The 20,068-nt window shown below is 47.0% G+C and overlaps 1 protein-coding gene across 1 annotated transcript; it reads left to right on the top strand.

Annotated features, from left to right (window-relative positions):
- The first annotated feature begins 424 nt into the window (after nucleotides 1-424).
- On the top strand, nucleotides 425-18,635 carry LOC144123915 (E3 ubiquitin-protein ligase Siah1-like). Its single transcript, XM_077656627.1, has 4 exons — nucleotides 425-500; nucleotides 10,012-10,141; nucleotides 12,487-12,590; nucleotides 16,332-18,635. Exons 2-4 carry the CDS (start codon nucleotides 10,032-10,034, stop codon nucleotides 16,715-16,717), a joined length of 600 nt encoding a protein of 199 aa, XP_077512753.1. The 5' UTR covers nucleotides 425-500; nucleotides 10,012-10,031; the 3' UTR covers nucleotides 16,718-18,635.
- Nucleotides 18,636-20,068: the final 1,433 nt, after the last annotated feature.

Raw genomic sequence — 20,068 nt, 5'->3', positions numbered from 1 at the left:
CATGCATATTTGAATATCCTCTCCACTTAGCATGCAGAGGATATTTGAGTCCAATAGTCGCCTTAAGTTGCAGAGGATAGCGATACATGGACAATGGACGTTAGGACCATTTGTTGATATCCTCTGAATATTCAAGGTTTACTGGGATATGGCGTGTGCTCTAATGTTCCGCTTCTCCACCGTGGTGGCCTATTGCAGAACCACGAGCTGCCCCACGAGTTTGTGCTGAGGTACATATGCTGCCTCCGCGCTTTGCGGTGTACACGCTTTCGGTGGAACGCTACTGAGCGTTCTATGCGACGCCGGTTGCAGCGCTCGCGTTTCAGACCGCGTTGCTGATGGCGTTCGGTGCAACCTTCTCCCCCCTTGCCCGTGCTTATAAAAAGGCCGTGAAGGTAGCGTTTGGTGTTAGTACTGTCCGACCCCTCGATCTGTGTGCGAGCTGTCACAACGTGGCCGAGGATACACGTCATCAAGCTCAAGTTCCCTCCTTCTAGAAGGTAAGCTATAATCAACGTAATTTTCATCTTGTGCAAAAAGGCCCTAAGGGTTTTGTGTCAAGAGGTTGTAATAATGTGCGGTAGTAGAGAAGCCGGCACAAGGTGTGCATGTGTTGCACAGGGTCGTCAAACATATTTGCGAATGCGGCCCCGCGTGGCCGCGCTCTGCGGAGCGTCAGAGCATCTAAACAAAGCGGTGCAGGCGCTCAGTGGCCCTGATGAGTGCTTCGTGTCGTCTGCGACGGTGAAGAAGAGCACTGTGCTTGCATTGCAGTGAAGCGCACCAGACTGTGTGGAGACAGCGTCCGAGCCCACCGATACGGCGTTGAGGGAAAGCGCACTTATCTCATTGCAGCGCGTTGTCTTCGCTTCGGCCTGCAACTCAGTGGCCTGTTTTCTCAGTGCCACGATGCTGGTGAAATATATGTGTTGCTGGAAACTTATAACCCTTTCCTGCTGGTGCAAAAACAGCCGGAGAAATGACATTTTTTTCCTGGGAGTATTTTTTTTGTGTGGGCCTCGGAACTAACCTCCATGATCAAAGAATGAAAATATTTACTTCGTTATGTTCAACCTGAACCCACACATATGTGTGGTCTGGGCTCTTATTAGTACGACTTGCAGTACAGTAAAAGAAATGAGTGCATGCGAATTTGCACCCCCTAAACTCTGGTATGGAAAGCTTTAAAGCAATTGCTATCGCTTGTCAGACAGCGATACAGCGCGTGCGACTTCCTCACAAGTTTCCTGGCAGCCTGCAACACCTAGCTTTCTAGATGGTGTCAACCATTTTTTCCAGAAAGTGGTCAAAACCATCTGTATGCTTGTCAACTCCAGGAATTAATTGCTGCTACGTACACTGATGGCTTTGTCAGCGTGCGCGTCATCAAGTCAATCTCCGTCACCACTACCAGACCTGCACTGTTTTGGTGATGGACAGATAGGTACTTCACCGATAGCGAGGCGAAAATCCACTAGCTGTATAACCTTAGTTTAAACAATATTACCAAGCGCCAATATTGCTCCTCGCAAAAAAAACGACGTCAAAGTGCTAGCGGCTTGCCTTCGATGGCTGCGTTCGGGAGCTACCATGCAGCTTGCGTCCCTGGTCACATCGGCAAAAATAAAAAAAATAATGTGTATTAGCTCACCCAATCCAGGATATACAAAGCGAAAGATGTCAGCGTTCACTGTGTTCATTGGCGTTGGCGTTGACAATGTTCTAGACGGCGATGTCTTTGAGGAAAGGAAAGGCACATAGCTGTACCCTGGATATGCGGACGCCCCATTCGTGCTTTGAAACATGTGGCGGTGGTGAGAGCGAGCTGTGGCCTGAATACATTAGCACTGACTGCGTTGTGGCTGACATACGGCACTGCAGCAATAGCTAGGCCGCGGCGTTCATTTAGTGATCAATCTCTCGCGATCAACCATTAACTGCAAGCCTACTCCCAGGGTGGCAGGGAGGGCGCGCTGCCTGTCCAATGTGTACGGAAAGCAATCAAAGCAGGCTGTTGCAGGTGGACACCAACGCCATGTACATAAAAGCGTGATTGAGGTTTTCACGTACTCACGGTGCCGGTTGTGCGCCTATCCTTTCGTGAAAATTAACGGCCTTTGCATAGTTGTCAACGCCAATGAACGCCGTCGGGTCACTTGTTTTGTTTGGTTTTTGAGGAAAGGAAATGGCACAGTAACTGTCTCACATACCTCGGTGCACACCCGAACCGTGCCGTCTTGGGTCCTTCGAATGCATCCATCTGTCTTACGTTCGGGTTCTCCCGGCAGCCATGCTGGTGTCCCGCCGACAGACAGCAACTACTGGTGAGTGAGCTTGACCTGTTTGCCTCGATAACTATTAGCACATTTCACCCGCAAATTAACAGATTGACTTTCTGCTACAGCGATTGCTGCGAAATCAGTTCCAGGTTTATTTATCGGCTTCTTGTAATATTTTCCCGCAAAAATAGGAGCCACAGCCCGCGCGTGTCCCGTCATTGTGCCATTGGCTCGGGTCCTTCAATGCGTCCCTTCCTAGGTTCATATTCTTCCCGCAGGGATGTTAGTCTGCCGCTGATAGACAACTACTACTGGTGAGTGAGCTCGACCTTGTATCAAAGCACGAATGAGGAGTCCGCATATCCAGTGAGCCAGTTATGCGCCCTTCCTTTCCTCAAAGACATCGCCGTCTAGAACATTGTCAACGCCAATGAACACAGTGAACGCAGACATCTTTCGCTTCGTATATCCTGGATTAGCTGAGCTAATCCACATGAATTTTTTACTTGTTATTTTTTTAGCTGGAGGAACAGGGTCACTACGTGCCGTGGTGGCCGAAACGCGCAAGGCACGTATGTCGGTGCACGTAACCCTAGGTGCATGGTCTAAATTAATCCGGAGCCTTTCACGTGGATCCTTTGTAGCCCATGTGTCGCTGGGGATATTAAAACCTTAAAACCCCATGATTGAATTCACAGTGTTTTTCTTTTCCAACGATGTTGTTGCTCTAGGGAACGCTTCCGGTGAGCGTGTTGAGCAAAAGCAACGCGTGCTGTGGATTTTATCGCCGTTTCTCTTGTCTGTTAACCTTATCGTGCTCGGCCAGCGCCTCCTCTGAAAGGATAAAGGAGGCGCTGGTTCGGCGTTTATAGCAGAAGCGCTCAAGGTTTGTTCAGTTACAAACGCTTTCCGCGAATGCTTAACGTGTTCTTGAGGAGCGGCCGTTGGAGAAACGCGCCGCTCGAAAAATACACGCGGACGCGGCTCAGCTCATCATATTCGATGACCGCTGTAGAACGCTTAGCACTTATTTTTTATTAGTTTCTAAATTTTGCCACCCGCCGCGGTAGCTCAGTGGTTAAGGCGCGGCTATACTGAGCCGGAGTACCCGGGTTTAAACCCGACCGCGGCGGGCGCATTTCGATATAGGCGAAACGCAAATGCGCCACGTGCTGTGCGATTTCAATGCACTTTAATGATCCCCAGGTGGTTGAAATTATCCCGGAGCCCTCCACCACGGCACCTTTCTTCCTTTATTAGTCCCTCCTTTATCCCTTCCATTACGGCGCGGTTCCGGTGTCCACTGAGTTATGAGAGACAGTTACTGCGTCATTTCCTTTCCACAAAAACCAATTTTGAAATTAAATTTTGTCTGCGGATGGCGGGGCACGCAGTAATCAGGCAGTGAGTGGCGAACAACGCAGCGCACATCTAAAGCGCGTTAACCACGAAGGCCTGCGTTCAAAATCTCGTCGTTGGCCCCGAATTATATAATTTGGTCGTACTGCACAAGCCGCTGCAAAATAATGGCAACGTATTCCTTGGGTCCGTAGTCTTGGGGTGCCACTTCAAGCTTCGTCGACACAACTCCAGCAAATGTGAGTCCTTAACGTCTATTTCCTTTGTTCGACTGGACTGAGCGTCGCCCTCCAGCAGGAATCAAAATGATTCATTACAGCGATGTTCCGTTTCATGTGGCATGCTCATCGGCATTGTTCTTTTGATGGAGTTTTTTTGTCTTCAAATTTTCATGGTTGCCTTGGCGAGCACAGTTCGTACTCGGTGATAACCACGGTGCGAAGGCATCACTTCGAAATCGATGAACATCGGGAAGTAGATCCGAATTACAGCATAAATTGAATAATCTAATGAATATATAGAAAGCCTATACTGTCTAGCTACGAGTATTTTGAATGAAAACCTCGAAATTAATGTTGAGTGCTTCATTCCAATAGCTGTCGTCCGTGGACACGTTTTCTTCACTGCGCACAATATGGTGTCTCATTAGAACGGGCTTGCGATATCCCAGTTCTACAATCCATTCTCATCGACACAAAATACAGCCAAGCGGTCTTAATTCGTGGCATAATGGAGGGACAAGTAGAAGGATAGGGCCAAGAACGTAGTAGTTATGTGGGGAACAAAAAATATCTTTAGTGACATGAATCGCAAGTCCACGACAGCGGCGTCCACTTCCCCGACGGGCAGAGAGCGCATTTCGGCAACGGTCAGACGCGAGGCCTAACGGAACCAGAAGAGTTTTACGCTTCATAGTAGACTGGGAAGTCAGCGTTCATAAAAACCGTAACTTTTCACTTTTTTTTTCTTCGAGGAATACTCCAGAGTTTCCTGGAAATGTTTCACCACGCGGTAAAACCGAAACTCAACAAGTAGCCGCCACCTGCGTTCATACTGAAGCGGGACCGGCCTTCTCATCATTTGGTACCAAACGTCGCTGTAAGGAGGGTCACGACTGCCAGCAGAGCACTAAGGTGCACTCCTCATTTATCCCCTCAATGATTAGGGTGGTGTCAATTATTATGCACGAAAAGCTACTCAGCCACCTGTAACGACGACTAACGCAACAAGCCCGGACGCCACAGACGAAGAGCTACGATCACCATACTGAAGCAGATATGTTCCCTATCGTCACATTTCATCATGAGTGCCACCGTTTTCAACGCAGATGGCAAGAACCGGGGGGGGGGGGGCAATTTCTGAGTATGTTACAGCTCTGCGGGACTTAGTGAACGCGTGATACTATGCCGCGTCTGACCTTGCGACCAGTTCATTATGGGAGTGGCGTCTTTGAGAGTCCGTGAAACACTATTGGTACCGGGATAATCAGTGATGTTATAGACGGGTGTCCGCATTGCGACGCAGTATAAACAGTGGCGGACGCTCCGGTGTTTGACTCAGTAGTACAATCTTGTTGAGAGGACATATGCAACGCCGTCCGCATCAGAAGTGCGTCTGGCGAGAAGTCAGCAGACATAGTCAAGGCAACAGAACAACTGCAACCAAATCAGTATGTGTGGTTTAGATGGTTTCCATTCTTGATTAAGTTGAGTGGATTGTTTTGCCTTTTTAGGTGTGCACTTTGTAATTGGCCTATATAGGTTTCATGAGACTAAATGCTAAAAATATGGGTGCCTTCGCCTAATAAGCGTTCTCTTTTCTACCACTCGACCAGTGAGCTTTGTCTCCCTCCCTTTTAGGGTTAGCCCCCGCTTCCCCCACTTTCTTTTTTTCTTCGATAAAAGTTATTCCCTCTCTCCGTCTACAAAGGGGAGACAAATTGAGGCGGAGCATGAGGTGAGCAAGCGAAAAGGTAGTAGTGGAACGCGGCAGCATTTCGATGCAGGCCAAACGCTAAGGCGCGCGTGTGCTGTGCAATGTCAGTGGATGTTGAGGATCCCCGGGAGGTTGAAATTATTACGGAGCCCTCTATTGCGGTACCTCTTTTTTCCTTTCTTCTTTCACTCCCTCCTTTATCCCTTCTCTTACGGCGCGGTTCCAGTGTCCACCGAGTTATCAGAGACAGATACTGCGCCATTTCCATTCCACAAAATAATAATAATAATAATAATTGGTTTTTTGGAGAAAGGAAATGGCGCAGTATCTCTCTCATATATCGTTGGACACCTGAACCGCGCCGTAAGGGAAGGGATAAAGGAGGGAGTGAAAGAAGAAAGGAAGACGTGCCGTATTAGAGGGCTCCGGAACAATTTCGACCACCTGGGGATCTTTAACGTGCACTGACATCGCACAGAACACGGGCGCCTTAGAGTTTTTCCTCCATAAAAACGCAGCCGCCGCGGTCGGGTTCGAACCCGGGAACTCCGGATCAGTAGTCGAGCACACTAACCACTGAGCCACCGCGGCGGGTTCCACAAAAACAAATTTTCAATTTTTACAGCAAAAGGAGGATAGCGAGGCTCTCGGTGACTCTTTTCTTCATGGCTTGAAGCTCTTCCAGGTTCGCCGAACTTTTCTTCGCGGTTTAAGTGCTCCCTTCATCGCCCCCCAAATCCCCTTTCTTCACGCTTTAAACTCCTTCGGTCGGCTCGAGATGGTGAACGCGCCAGCAGAGGGAGCATGGAGGTGCATGCCTTCTTCGACGTCCGTCGCGGAGCGGCGCAGGGCGCGCAGGCGCTAGGCCGTACGCCTAGGATGCGTGCATCGAGTGGGGGCTTTACTCGCCACAGCTTTGCACTTCGCTCCTTCACGTGCCGACCGAGGAGCGCGCTCTTGGCGATATTTTTCGGGTATAACTAAAGGACTTGTGATACGGCTGCAATGCCAGCTGGCCATCCCTCCACGTTTTCCATGCGAAACAGCACGCGGAATATCCCTGTTTTGAAGCGAAAAGCTTCACTAAGCCCGATTTTTGAGACGCCAGCGGGGCCGAAAACATGACCTTGATTGTAGCTTGAGGTCAAACAAGGAATTTACGCCTGTTTCACTTATCCTGGTGGGCACGCGAACTGCGCCGTAAGCGAAGTAAAATCAAGGTTGGTTTTAAGAAAAGAAAATGACGCCTGCCTCACATTGCGCCACGTCTCCCCCCCCTCCCCCCACCAAAAAAAAGCGAATTTTTCAATTTAGCTTTCTGAAATTTTCGGCAGGCTTTGGGCGTCGTTTGCAATCAGATTTGGTTCCATATCTCCGCATACAACGAGCACTAATACAGTTGTAAATATCACCGAAGCTATATTAAATATTTATGCTGTCTTGTGTGAGCGCCTTCAATGTCGTTTGGATGAAAAGAAGATGCTTAACAAATAAAAAAAAATGTGGAAACCGCCAATCGCTCGTCCACAAACGTAGCCAGGGAGATGCAGCTTTGCGCTTTCGACCAGGGTTAACCGGACCTGAACTACCAGCATTTTTTTTTCTTGACAGCCCCGTACAAAAACAGGTCTGTTCGAACTTCGAAAGCCAGGATCTGTGCAAATGTCAATGAAAACAATTGTGAAGTGTTTTATAAAAATTTCAATTTTTTAGTAATTATTGAGCAGTGCCTGGTTTGTCGCCTTTTCTAAATATTCACACCGCCCTCACCTCAAGAAAATTTTTTTTCGGCAAAAGTGTTTCATAGTTTCATTACGCACATTAGGATAAGTATCCATGATTTTTTTGAACAAATTGGAGATGGTCGAGCGCAAAGTCAGGGATGTTTGGCATGCAATGACACCATGTAACTGACGTGGATAGCGGAGAACGACTTCATTTTATGTGCGTGCGGTGTGAGGCGGATGAGATACTTTGCTGCAGCTGCTAATCTATGCGGAGACCGATAAATTCAATGTCATTCTTCTTGGCCACAGTTCTCTCATAATGAGCCTCGCGCGAAACTGTTCGCAGACTGCGCCACTCTACATCCATTTTTATTAAAAAACCGATAAACATCATCAACACTTGACATAAGTTAGAAAGAAATCAGAATATGTTTAACTCATCACGAAATTTTGGTTTATATCGATGTCATTGACTCCAGCATTAAGCGGGCTGTGTGACGGTGCATTTGGAAGCTCATGCGATCACTCACAGGACCCTATTCGTAGAGCGTTGTAATAGCCTGCCAGGCTGGTCGCATTTTCTGGTGCTGGATCCGCTCTGATTCCGGATAATATAAAAGAGCGAAGCCAGCAGTCCCCGAAACTGAGGTTGCTGATCGGCGAGAGGGTACTGCATTTCGATGGATGATGCAATGCCGTTATGCCTAAGGGCTGTGCGATGCGCGTGCACGTCAAAAACCCCTTGGATAATAATTATCAGAGGCCCTATCCGCGTCTCACATAGCCAGATTCACTTTGGTAAGCCTCATAACCGAACATTAGCTTTGGTAAGCCACATTACTGAACACAACTGCAGATGACGATTCATTCCTTTGCGAAAGGGCCTGAGACGCTATTAGCATTCAAGTTGACATGATTCAGTAGACTCAAATATGTTTGCAGGTATTGACATTGAGCTTACTGCTCTTACACGTGAAGTCAATAAAAAGACGTCAGCTGACCTAAAAGTAGGAGCATTTTTCATGAATACATTGAAATGCTTGGGCAGATTATCAGGAAATCATCATCAGCCTGACTACAGAACGAACGCCTTATTGCGGGCTGGATTTTATACTACCCGGCCACTGACGTGGCACAGTGATATTGCCGATGAAGGCACGAAGGAGTTGATGAAGTTGTAGATATATCAACTCTCCCCCTCTTACAAGTCCAGACGCACAGGTGGCCGCCGCTGTCGGGTCGATCTTTCTTCTATCTCTAGTCTTGTATCTATCTCTAGGCACTTCTATCAGTAATCTGTATCTGTCTCTAGCCTGCACAATAATGCCCCTGGGTGAAACGCAGCATTTGTGTTTTCAGTTAATACTCGCTACATCGTTTCCAACCCCAAAGACAGTCCCTAATACCGCTACGACTATAAAATATTTCTTGTAAAGTGACTAGATTATGTTTCGTATTAACTTTTTTTATGTATAAATCCTCACAAGCAGCTGAGAAACAACTTCAAAAATATAGTCCGTGGTGCCAAGTCATCTTTTTCTTTGTTACTTATGTTAATGTCTTGAAATGTTGGCGAAGCTGGTTTTTTTTTTTGTGAGCTTGTATGTCAAAAATAGTTCTGCATTTACTTCTTCTGACTAGTTTCATCTGCACGTGATGATGTGTAGTGCTTTAGTAAAGGCTAAACATCCGTTCGACTGAAGGTGCTAATATACCAATCCAATCGCATTTTTACCTACGCTGCCTGCCACAGAGAACGCCAGTAATTGTATTTATTGATAGATGTCAACTGGAAACTGTGCGTGGAAATGTGTTTTTCTTAGTAACGATGGGTTTAATGACCATAAGCAGTAGATACGCAATTATGGCCTCCTTTTCTGATGCCTTTTAAAGTATGGAATCGTGCAGGAGACACTGACTGCCTTTTTCAGTCATGTAGCAGTGCTTTGAAAGTTGTCAGGTAATGCTCTGCATTACAAACCAGTGTGGTCTTACTGCTGCTTCTCGGCTGAAAGCATGGCGACGAGAACTACAGCCACTCTGGCCGCCACATAAACAGCATGCATGTTTAGTAAGCATGGCAGGATTGTTCAGCTGGGAAGTGTTGCTGCTTGCATGCTGCAGCGCTATATACAGGGACTGTTCGCTGTCTGTGCAGTGCAGAAACGCAGCCGCACACCCACTGCTAGGCATAGTGATAGCATTGATTTTGCTCGTATACCATGTGCCCTGTCTACTTTTGGTGGCCGCCATTTGTGTGCGTGGAGAAGTACGAGACCCACTGTAACAGGAGACCCACTGAAATGCAGTAGGAGGCCCATTGTAACATGCTGAAACGGTTGGTTCTTTTTTACATCATTGCCCGTTTACTTTTGACAAAGACTGCACATGGTGTATGTTTTGCTGTGTGCGCACCGTTGTTATTGCAGGAGAAAAGCAAGTGCTTCGCCGTGACTTGTCACTAGCATCATTTGTCGGCCATTGGGGTCGGCCATTTTTCGTTTTGTTGTTCTGCCAAATTTTGGTACTTTCTGACTATCAGGTATTGCGTTTTTCGTTTTTTGTTCTGTTCCTCATGTTATATGTTCCTTCGTGTATCTTCATGTTCGAAGTTTTACCGCCCCCTATGTAATACCCTCGTGACGAGGGCCGAAAATAAATAAATAAAATAAAATTGTCCCCCTTTTTCTGTATAACTGTTTTCTGTGCAGGCAACATTCCCAACCTGGCCATGGACAGATTGGCAAGAGAGGTCTTTCCTTGCAAATTCTCCCTGAAGGGCTGCGCTGCCCTGCTCTCATACGTCGACAAGCCCGAACACGAGCAGGCCTGCGAGTTCAGGTCTGTTTCACCTCCAACTTTTTGTTCTTGTGGCCGCCATTGTTCTCCAGTAGATGTTTGCCTTGACTTGTGCTCTCATGGTGCAACCAGGTGGCTGGTCAGGGTTCGAGTGGCGCAAACAGCTGCCAGGCTTCACGGCATCTGTTAAAGAGCTCAGGTAGCCAACAGCTGGTAGGCATGCCTTCAGTGCCGTTATTGCTGTGCCCATTGTGCTGGAAGACAAAGCCTGCTACATGCTTCTACATTATGACAAACTACGAGTAATCTGCGCGTTGCCTTTGCCAATGTTCTGTATTTCCTTAAGAACAAACTTATCGGGCGCCACGTGTGACCCTACGTGAACGTACGTACTCATGCTGCATGTCATGCTGGCCAGACCAACAGAGAAGTGAAATAGGCTTGCTGCTCGCAAGAATTTAGTATGGTTATCCTCTGTTGTGGAGGCCGTGCTCAAAATGCGCATTCCAGAGACATGTACAAACAGCGCCGGTCTTGACTTCCACGCTTGGCTGAAGTGGGGAAACAGCACGCTACCGCGGAGTTGTCAGTGGGCGCCGATTCTGGGGTTCGCTTTGTTGCTCTATAAAATAGAGGTGGATAGTCCGGGTAAGTTTTTTCTCACTCACCTCAAACTGTATCCCTGCTGCGTTGTTCTCTTAATCAACGGCACTCAACTTCAGTTTTACATCGGAGTTTCCTTGCCTCACAGGCAGCATCGTGTTAGTAAGAACAACTCCTAATGTGCGCGAAGCCATACGGATGCGACGCTGAATTCGAAACTTTTGAGACTCTAACTGGACTAGATACAGCAGCAGCACACACTTTGTTCTGGTCAATTGTTTAAGGAAATACCCCTAGGTGGAGTAGATTTGTAACTCTGTTCCGAATTCGAGTTATTGATCAATTCTCTCTCGCCCTACCATAGGCTTGCTGTCCCGGTTAGCTCAGTTGGTAGAGCGAATGCTCCGGTGAAATGGTGGCCCCAGGTTCGAATCCTGGACCAGGACAAATTTTTTTAACTATAAGTTCCTGAGAAAGCTGCCTAGCTTTCCTTTGTAGCCGTAAGGCTGCACTTCGGTAGATACCCATGAGTAATTACTGCCTTGCACTTTGTTACGCTGCCAAATTCCGCCCGGAGTTTGCGAAATTATGTGATTCTAGCCGAAGGATAATACCTAAAAATCTTTTAGCATAGCGCAATATACGTTCCACTACTGTTAACAGCATCCACGGTTAGCTATATGCACATGCGCAGATGGCGCTGAGGAACACACACCGACCATTGCACAAACGTAGTTGGGTCCTCAACTCACCGTCGATTCGGATCACGGTAACGGATTACGCTGTGCTAAAACTAACTCGATGCTTCTCTTTTTTAGCCGCCGCGGTGGCTCAGTGGTTATGGCGCTCGGCTGCTGACCTGAAAGACGCGAGCTCGATCTCGGCCGCGGCGGTCGAATTTCGATGGAGGCGAAATTCTAGAGGCCCGTGTACCGTGCGATGGCAGTGCACGTTAAAGAACCCCAGGCGGTCGATATTTCCGGAGCCCTTCACTACGGCGTCCCTCATAGCCTGATTCGCTTTGGGGCGTTAAACCCCCTTAAACCTAAACAAGCTTCTTCTCTTGTACAGACCGATTTTCTTTTCAAACACAGATACTGAACGGCGAAAAACTGTGCGTGTTATTTTTCTCTGTACGTGAGTCGCACCGATGCAATAGCTAACAAATAACGCAACTTATACACCAGAAAATTCTGCATATATCTGCACCAAATGCTCAATTTTCTGCTCCAAAAGGCACTTTTGCTTGCTCCAAAAGCTGCTGCAAAGGGACCTCATCCAATCACATCACTCAAATGTATTTTGATTATCCTTCTCTTTTTCAGCCTGGTCAGATGCTAACATGCTAGTAAAATCTGACATCACGAAGCCAGCAATTTGCTTGATGTTTGTAAACCTGCATATGTTTTTTTATATGTTCACAGAGGAGAACGTTTACATTTTCTACTTTGTCAACATTGAGGATTGAGTTTTTTTCATTTTTTGTTATTGCAAAGTAGGTACCGGTATGTAATTTGAAATGTCAGACTTTTTGAATTCATTAGTGGCCTCATACTATTTCACTGTTGAACACACAAAATAAAATTTGCCTAAAGGCAAGGCACTTCTGTTTCCTTCTCTGCGGAATTCGTTTTATAGTCTGCTTTCTCTGCATCACTATGGCTGAGCTGCATATGACCATGAAGCAGCACATGACGAACCAGTCACAACTTGCAAAGGCTCATCTTTGACATTAAACTGATCATGTTCTTTCTTCTACTGTTTCTGTCCTTATGCGGACGCAGGCCGTACGTGTGCCCTTTCCCCGGTGGATCATGTAAGTGGCAAGGCTCGCTCGACCAAGTGACGTCACACCTCGTCCACTGGCACGAGGCCACGATATGTGAAGGTGAGTGAGTAGAACCAGCTACATTCATCATGCCTGCATGGCTAGAAACTGTTGACTAGGTTTGTCACTTTAGTGGAAATCATCGGCAGCTATGCTCCACGACAACTTTTTTTGGTTGTGAAGTGGGAACCACTGAGCACAAAATTCATTTTCTCTTCCTACGGAGCGAAATATAATCCTTGCTTATTGCTCTCCTCTTAAAACACGGTATATAGTGCAATACACTTGTAACGATATTGAGAAAACCGGAAAATCCGATCGTTGTAACCGATTATCGTTTTATCTGGACCAGCAGAAAAAAAGCAAAAGGAACACACCCTTGTATTCGCCCATGCATGTAGACATTGGCCCATGCATGTAGCCACCACCCCCTGTGCTCCTGTCAAGGGCGCACAGCGTCTTGGCGCTCTGCCAAGTTCGGTGAGCGAGCCACCTCCACCTCCCCCGAAGCTCCCATCAACAGATAAATAGGCCGCGATGTTATCGGCCTAGAGCATCTTGGCGCGCTGCCAAGGACTGCGATGCGGACTGAGCGAAACGCGGGAACGCGCAAAAGCGAACACTTAAAAGAAAGTAAATTCTCAGCCATGTCGGTCATAAACTAGTACGTTTGTGTTAGACGGCTGCTCAGCAGTGGCCAAGCAAGCTGCTCCCTAAAGCAATTGTGACTACGACAGCGCTTGGTACCCAAGGCTGTTTTTAACCCTCCCGCACGGATTTCGCCACGCCGGTTCCTACGGGCAGTTTTTACCTCATTTGCTTCACTGTAGACGATTTTTATCAAGCATTAATTCAGACAAATTTTGCCGGTAAACACTATCCGTGCGGCCAGAATCCTATCTTTGTATCCATTATGTCGCCAGTAATTGTATCTTTATATAGATTTATTTTTACACCAGCGCAATGGGAGAATTGATAAATCTAAAGAATTTGATCGCTATAGGTGGTATATCTGAAAAAGGGCGGAAAGTTGGGCGAGGCGGTATCGATTCATGAGAAAAAGAGCGCGAGCACAAGACGATGGATGAGCACAGAACACACACCGCGAGCGCTCGTGCAGTGTGTTCTGTCTTCGTCCATCGTCTTGTGTTCGCGCTACTTTTCTCTTGAAGTGATATATAGTTATATCTGGTATCGTTATAAGTGGATTGCTTTGTATTTTCAATGTTCATTATTTAAGGCTTGCCGTACAAAGGAGTGTAAGGGCCGCAATTTTTTTCCCCAGATTCGAGGGCCAATTTCGAGGCGCGAACCATACACGCGATGTTCAGAACTTTTTTAAAGTAAAAACACACCACTCGGGGAATGAGCGGCATTTATTATACGTTCAGTCGTCGCTCGCGGAGTCTTCAGACCCTGAGCTGGCGCTGAACTCTGGTGTACGCTCATCCCACGAGAAGTCGCGCAGCATGTCTGTTGTCAACGCGTAGCTGTTTCTTCCATTTAGGGAAACTTGCACGGCTTGCCTCGGAACGTGCATTCTTAGCATTTTGTGTTCCTCAATGCATCCTTTTGATTGCACCATCGTCGGACGCACTTCTCGGCCACGTCAAATTTTCTGCCCGCCTCACGCTTGCCGTCTTCGAGAGCAAATTTCCAGCCGTGTAGCTATTGATGGGCTTGCCTTTTATGTTAAATTGTGACGCTCGGCGGCAGCATGCAAAAGGCGCAACTACGTTGAACTAACATGTTACCACAACTCCCGTGCCTTTGGCAACCACAAAAAGCTTGATCTGGTGATACCAATGCCATTGTAGATAGGGGGAGCTCGCGGCCAGAATGCGGGCGGACCGTTCCTCGCAGCCGGAGCTGATCGCTGAAGCCATTGCCTGTGCAATTCAAAGGCTATTTCCGTGTGGGTTGTGAAAAGTTTGGGTGTGGCGCTTACAGGGATATTTTTTTTAAATATTTCCTTCGGGAATACAGGTTCCGGCCTTTACATGCGTTTCTACAATATTGCTTATGCAACTGCCAGCTTTCAATGCTGAAAGCCAAGGAAGAAAGATGTTTTTGATATCTTAGGAATTTTGCTACGCACAATAGTTACAAAAAGCCTCCGTTGATGGCGCCAGCTGCCCCACCGATAATGCTAAAGTTGTGTGGAGGAGAGAACAACGCGCCAGGCAGCTACACGCACCTTTCTGTGGCCGAACTGTTGGATGGAATGACACAGTTCGGATGCTTCACCCCTGTAGCCTTTCCTTCTTTTCCAATAAAAGCAGCCGCCAGGTATAGTCAAACCTCGATGTAACAAACATATTCAATTCTTTCTTTATATATCGGACGCGGTTTTGCCGTAAAACGGATATATCAAGCTGCCGAGTGCTGTTCTATTGCTATTCCTTTTTTCTTTTGCCCACGCGGAAGGAGAGAAAGCTCAGCTCGTATGTAGACTTTTATCAGCGTCACTCACTGTGCTATGCCTAAAGAATTTCGGACGCGCATGTCTTGCCACATTGAACGATACAAAAGATAAGAATACAAATTACAAAACCCAGCAGTGGGCTGCACTAAGCGGCGTTCTTGTCGAAGCTTTCTAACGCGTGACTGACAGCTCATCGCACGAATGCGCTCGCCTACTGAAGTTCCGAATACCGCTGACTTGGCTCTTTCAGCTACCAGTACCAGACGCCATCAGATCTGTCAGAAGGTGCTCTCCGTCGGTTCATTTTTGTGTTATTGCTCACGTTTGAGCAATTCAAGTCTCATAAGAAGCGCTGGAAAGGGCTTTCGTTCGACAGTCGACGGGTGGCTGTCCCAAGATGATCTTCGATTGTCGCCTCCCAAAAACCACATCTCTAGCCTACGAGAAACGCCATTGAGGAGAGTATATTGGTTTAGGGAACATCGGCTATACAAACCTACTACCCAATAAAGAGGCGATTTTATTACTTTTTCTTCATGATAGAAAAGCGCCCAGCGTGGTCTTTATTCAGCACACGAAATCGTGCTCATTAAAAAGGAAATGTCATTGCTACGACTTTGAGATCGTTTTATTATTTAGACGTTCCGGGCAATTAAAAATGACTGATGAAAAATGTGGACATAATGCAAAATTAACTGCGCGTTTATGCAAACTTTTTCATTTGACTCTCTTAAGTTCGGCGCTATCCACAGAAAAAAAAACTACTGTTCACAAGACAAAGCGGGCGAGCCCGCCTTTATGTTCTCTTTTTGTATTTGCCTAGACATTATTATTCAGGGTCACAGCGTTTTTAGCGCCCTTGCTCGCCGCTTTTTTACTCGCGAAGCCTGAGATAGGCGAAGTTTAACACCACCGTACCGTAAACACGGCAACTGCTGCCGTACGCAAATTGTGGCTGGGCAACGTCAACGCTTTGCTGAATTCACCGGACGGCTGTCTAACTACGCTACCACTGTCTACTATCCCCACTAGGTGAACAATTTACGATTGCTCAGGGAACGGGACCGGGTTGGCCCAGGCTTTGCATCGAGCCTGGCGACCCGGGCCTAGGCTCAGTAAAGTGTTAATGTAGCGGGCCCGTCCCGGGCCCGGGCTTGATGCCACGGGCTCGGGCAGGGCTCAAGCTTTTAGTCGCGACCTCGGGCCTCGCAATGTGGCCCGTGCAGTGCTCTAATGTGGACATTGACAAATGTCTTGCTCTAGAAGTTGGGCTTCAGTCTGCGAACACCCATAAGATCTGAAGCATGTGCTAGCAAGTCAGAAATTAAGAGAATATGATGCACCACAATGTGTTCTCCTGTCCATCTTTCTGCCAGGTGAGCACATTGTGCTCCAGGCGACAGACATCAACGTGCCGGACGCCCTCAACTGGGTAATGGTACAGTCTTGCTTTGGCCACCACTTCATGGTGGTGCTGAAGAAGCAGAAGTACGACGGCTACCAGCAGTTCTTCGCCATGGTCCAGCTCATGGGGTCCCAAGCACAGGCAGACAAATTCATCTACCGGCTCGAGCTCAACGGCCACAAACGGCGGCTCACCTGGGAGGCCCCGCCACGCATCATCCGAACGGGTGTCCAGGCTGTCATCGTGAACAGCGACTGCCTCGTCTTTGACAGCAGCATGGCCCAGCTTTTCGCCTACAGCGGAAACCTGGTCATCGAAGTGACCATCTTCTTGTCTGTACAAAATCACACTGAATGATACAGGCGCCACGATGAAAAGAAAGAGGAAGTAACAAACTATGAAGTCAGACGACATGTCAGACATTGTTTAAATCTATCAGGGTCATGCTCGATTACATTTTCAGAAATCTCTTTCCACTCGCCAATTGCGGCTGTTAAAAATATCCGTTAAATGCATTAGTAGATCCATGTAAGCGCCGGATGGTGTTCAAGTTGAACAGACAAGATGATGTGTGAACTGGTGGCACTACAGTACAGAATCATGGAGATTTGCGCAGTCTGGTAATGTTTATGGAACAGACAAAGGCAGGAAATTATGCATCTAAGGGCTAGTGGGCTGATACCGAGAGATGTCTTAATACTGCTGATGCTGTAGCGAAAGTCATAATTTGAAAACATAAAACAGACAGCGGGTATCTGTATGGATTCAAATTCGTTAACTAGGTGCGCCTGATGAGGGGACGAAATTGCCGATGCGTATTCGAGCTTCGGGAGAATGAGAGTTTCGTACGCAAGTTTACCAATGGATGGGGTGATAGTGAAAGTGACGTTCTAATGAAGCCCAGCGTTCTTGAAGTGTCAGCAGCTAGCGTGTAACATGCACATTAATGCCATGTTAGTTAACTAATCAGCACTTCGCCTGGACTCAAGTTGTGATATGATAGTTGAGTTGAGGGAATATGCATTGGAAATGTTGGAACCTTTACTTGAGACGTGCATGAATTTGCATTTAGTTATGCTCTGTTTCATCATCCAATCTGAGCACCAATTTTCAATTCTGCGTAAATCGTTCTAAAGGGTTAGCTGGTGAACGTGAGAAGAAATGCGGCACTATAGCATGCAGCTTTCGGCGAACAGACTACTGGATGATGCTATGCCAGAAGGGTCATTTACGAAGATTAGGAAAATCCACGGCCCGAGATTACTTGGTGAGTGGCGGAATGATACCCTTGGATGACTGTGTATTGAAAGTAGCTTGTGAGGAAACAGTTAATCCAGGATAAAATCAGCGGACCAATACACAGACATTTAAATAATACACAGGCAATTTAAACATTATTCTTTGGTGGAGGACGTGATCGAATGCTTTGGAGAAATCGAGAAAAATGACGCCATGCTGGAAAGACGAGTCAAGGTTAAAGCGAAGGTCAGAAGTGAATTTAATAAGTTGGGTCTCGCATAAAAGGCCAGGATTGAAACCATGCTGACTCGTTAAAAAACTATCAAGGTGGCTTGCAACTTCGGAGTAAATGACGTGTTCCATGATATTACAGACAATTTAATGAAACAGAGTGATGATTGGATGGATTGGAGTGGTGTCCAGATTAGAACACTGAGCCTACCCTGCCTATTTTCCAGTAATCCGGAAACGAACTGCTAGGCAAGGACAGGGTGGATATGATCTTTAAGATAAGGCTGGAAATAATATTAGTGGACTGAAGTACCTTTGCAGGGATATTGTCGGGGCCAGGGCTTCTTGAGAGTTTAAGGTTCTAAATGAGTTTTACGACTGCTTCAGAACTGATATGAATGGGGGGCATCTGGACATGTTTACAGGAGGCAGGGTATGTGTGCTGAAGGCAGGTACACATGTGAAAATAGAATAAAAATATGAATTCATGACATCGGAACGCTGATCAGTCGGCACAGGGGACCTGTCCAAATTAAATAAGGAAATTTTGTGGATTTTACTTCGCGAGGAGTAAATATATTCTAAAATTTTTGGGGGTTGGCACGGAGGATGCAGAGTAGGTCCTGCTGATGAAACTTTTTCTTTGAGCGTCTCAAAAGTTTTGTGTACTGCCTCAGGCAAGTAAAGTATTTTTTCCATTTAAGTTCAGAATGTGATGTCCTAGATGCAAGAAAAAGGCATTTTTTTCTTTCGAGATAGCTTTCTCAAAGCGTTTGAATACCAGTGTTTTCCAGTATTGCCACGAAAGAAACCAGAGGAACCTACTTCTTAATCAGAGATAAAAGTTTGTGCATATAAAACCAGTTTTTGTTCACAGATTTTGAAGTGCGAGATTCGCGAAAGGAATAATAAAATATTTCTGTTTGTTGAAACCAAAATGCCTGCCGGTTTGCAGTCTCGTATATATTTGATGGATGGTGTTCGAACAGGGGTGGGGAAAGAAAAGTCGGATAACAGCATTTTGTGATCGCTCACACTACTGACCATTTGCACTGACTGTATCAAATATGCATCGGTGGAAAAAAATGAATTCAGTTTGTGATAATTGCGAGTTGGCATGCTGACTGTGTTGGCATGTTAAGCATCACAGACAGGTCAATAAATTCTTTGGAGGGGCAGGAGGATGCAGATAAGCTGGTCCAATCAACATCAGGAAAGCTAAAATCGCCACAAATTTTATAATCGGTGTGGGGAAGGCGAAAATTAAATTCAAGAGGGACCTAGTGCAGATCGCGGGTAAAAGAGGTATCACAATCCGGTGGGCGGTACCGGGCAGTCAGTATATTTTTGCTTGCGGGAGGCGAAAATTTACACACAGGATTTCACGGTGATCGCCTATATCAAGAGGGAGGGAAGGTGAACCCGATTTTGTAAGCACGAGAAACCCACCACCTCTACGACCAGCCATATCGAGCCTATGAACAATGAAAGATGATATGTCAGCAAGCAGTTCGTCATTACTGCGGTCGCGCAACACGTTCTCACCGGGCAGAAAAATAAGGAAATTGGTTTTTGATGAAAGGAAATAGCGCAGTATCCGCATCACATCTCGAGGGACATCTGAACCGCGCCCTAAGGGAAGGGATAAAGGAAGAAAGAGGTGCCGTAGTGGAGGGCTCCGGAAAAATTTCGGCCACCTGAAGGTCTTTAACGTGCACTGACACTGCACAACAAACAGGCTCCTTTGCGTTTCCCCTCCACAGAAATGCAGGCAAACCTGGGAGCTCCGCATCAGTAGCCGAGAGCTCTCACCACTTACCCACCACAACGGGTGCCAGCCGGGACACCCACTTCGCTATTGACCAAAAAAAAAACAGATTAGGTGACACACTGCGAGTTTACTGCTGAACGTAGATAGAGAGCGATAGCTGTGGTGTATGGGGCATGTAGAGGCGAATTGGCGTCTCTAAAGTTGAGTGCATTCCGCACACTGGCTAGGCAGCGCGTTTTCCCTGGCAGTTAATGGTTGATTGCGAGTGGTAGGTCACCCAATGAGCGCTGCGGCCTATTGCTGCAGCGCGCGCGAGTGGAAAAGTTCCTGGGGAGCGTTCAGCAGGTGCGCATCGGCTCTGCCGATTGTGTGCTGGAGCCGCGGATTTTTTCCACCCCAGGCCAACAAGACCGGCACCACCGTGCGCCGGATGTCACGGGGGATCAGCGGATAACTTTTTAAGAGTT

The sequence above is a fragment of the Amblyomma americanum genome, chromosome 3, assembly GCF_052857255.1.
Source record: "Amblyomma americanum isolate KBUSLIRL-KWMA chromosome 3, ASM5285725v1, whole genome shotgun sequence".
Lineage (NCBI taxonomy): Eukaryota > Metazoa > Arthropoda > Arachnida > Ixodida > Ixodidae > Amblyomma > Amblyomma americanum.
Note: the sequence above shows the minus strand (reverse complement) of the source record. Positions and strands in the feature narration are given on the sequence as shown.

Bases quoted from the DNA above. Each gene is read 5' to 3' on its own strand.
- LOC144123915 (XM_077656627.1), top strand. From the start codon at position 10,032: ATGGACAGATTGGCAAGAGAGGTCTTTCCTTGCAAATTCTCCCTGAAG. The intron at 10,142-12,486 runs GTCTGTTTCACC...ATGCGGACGCAG, and splicing joins GAGCAGGCCTGCGAGTTCAG to GCCGTACGTGTGCCCTTTCC. The intron at 12,591-16,331 runs GTGAGTGAGTAG...TCTTTCTGCCAG, and splicing joins CGAGGCCACGATATGTGAAG to GTGAGCACATTGTGCTCCAG.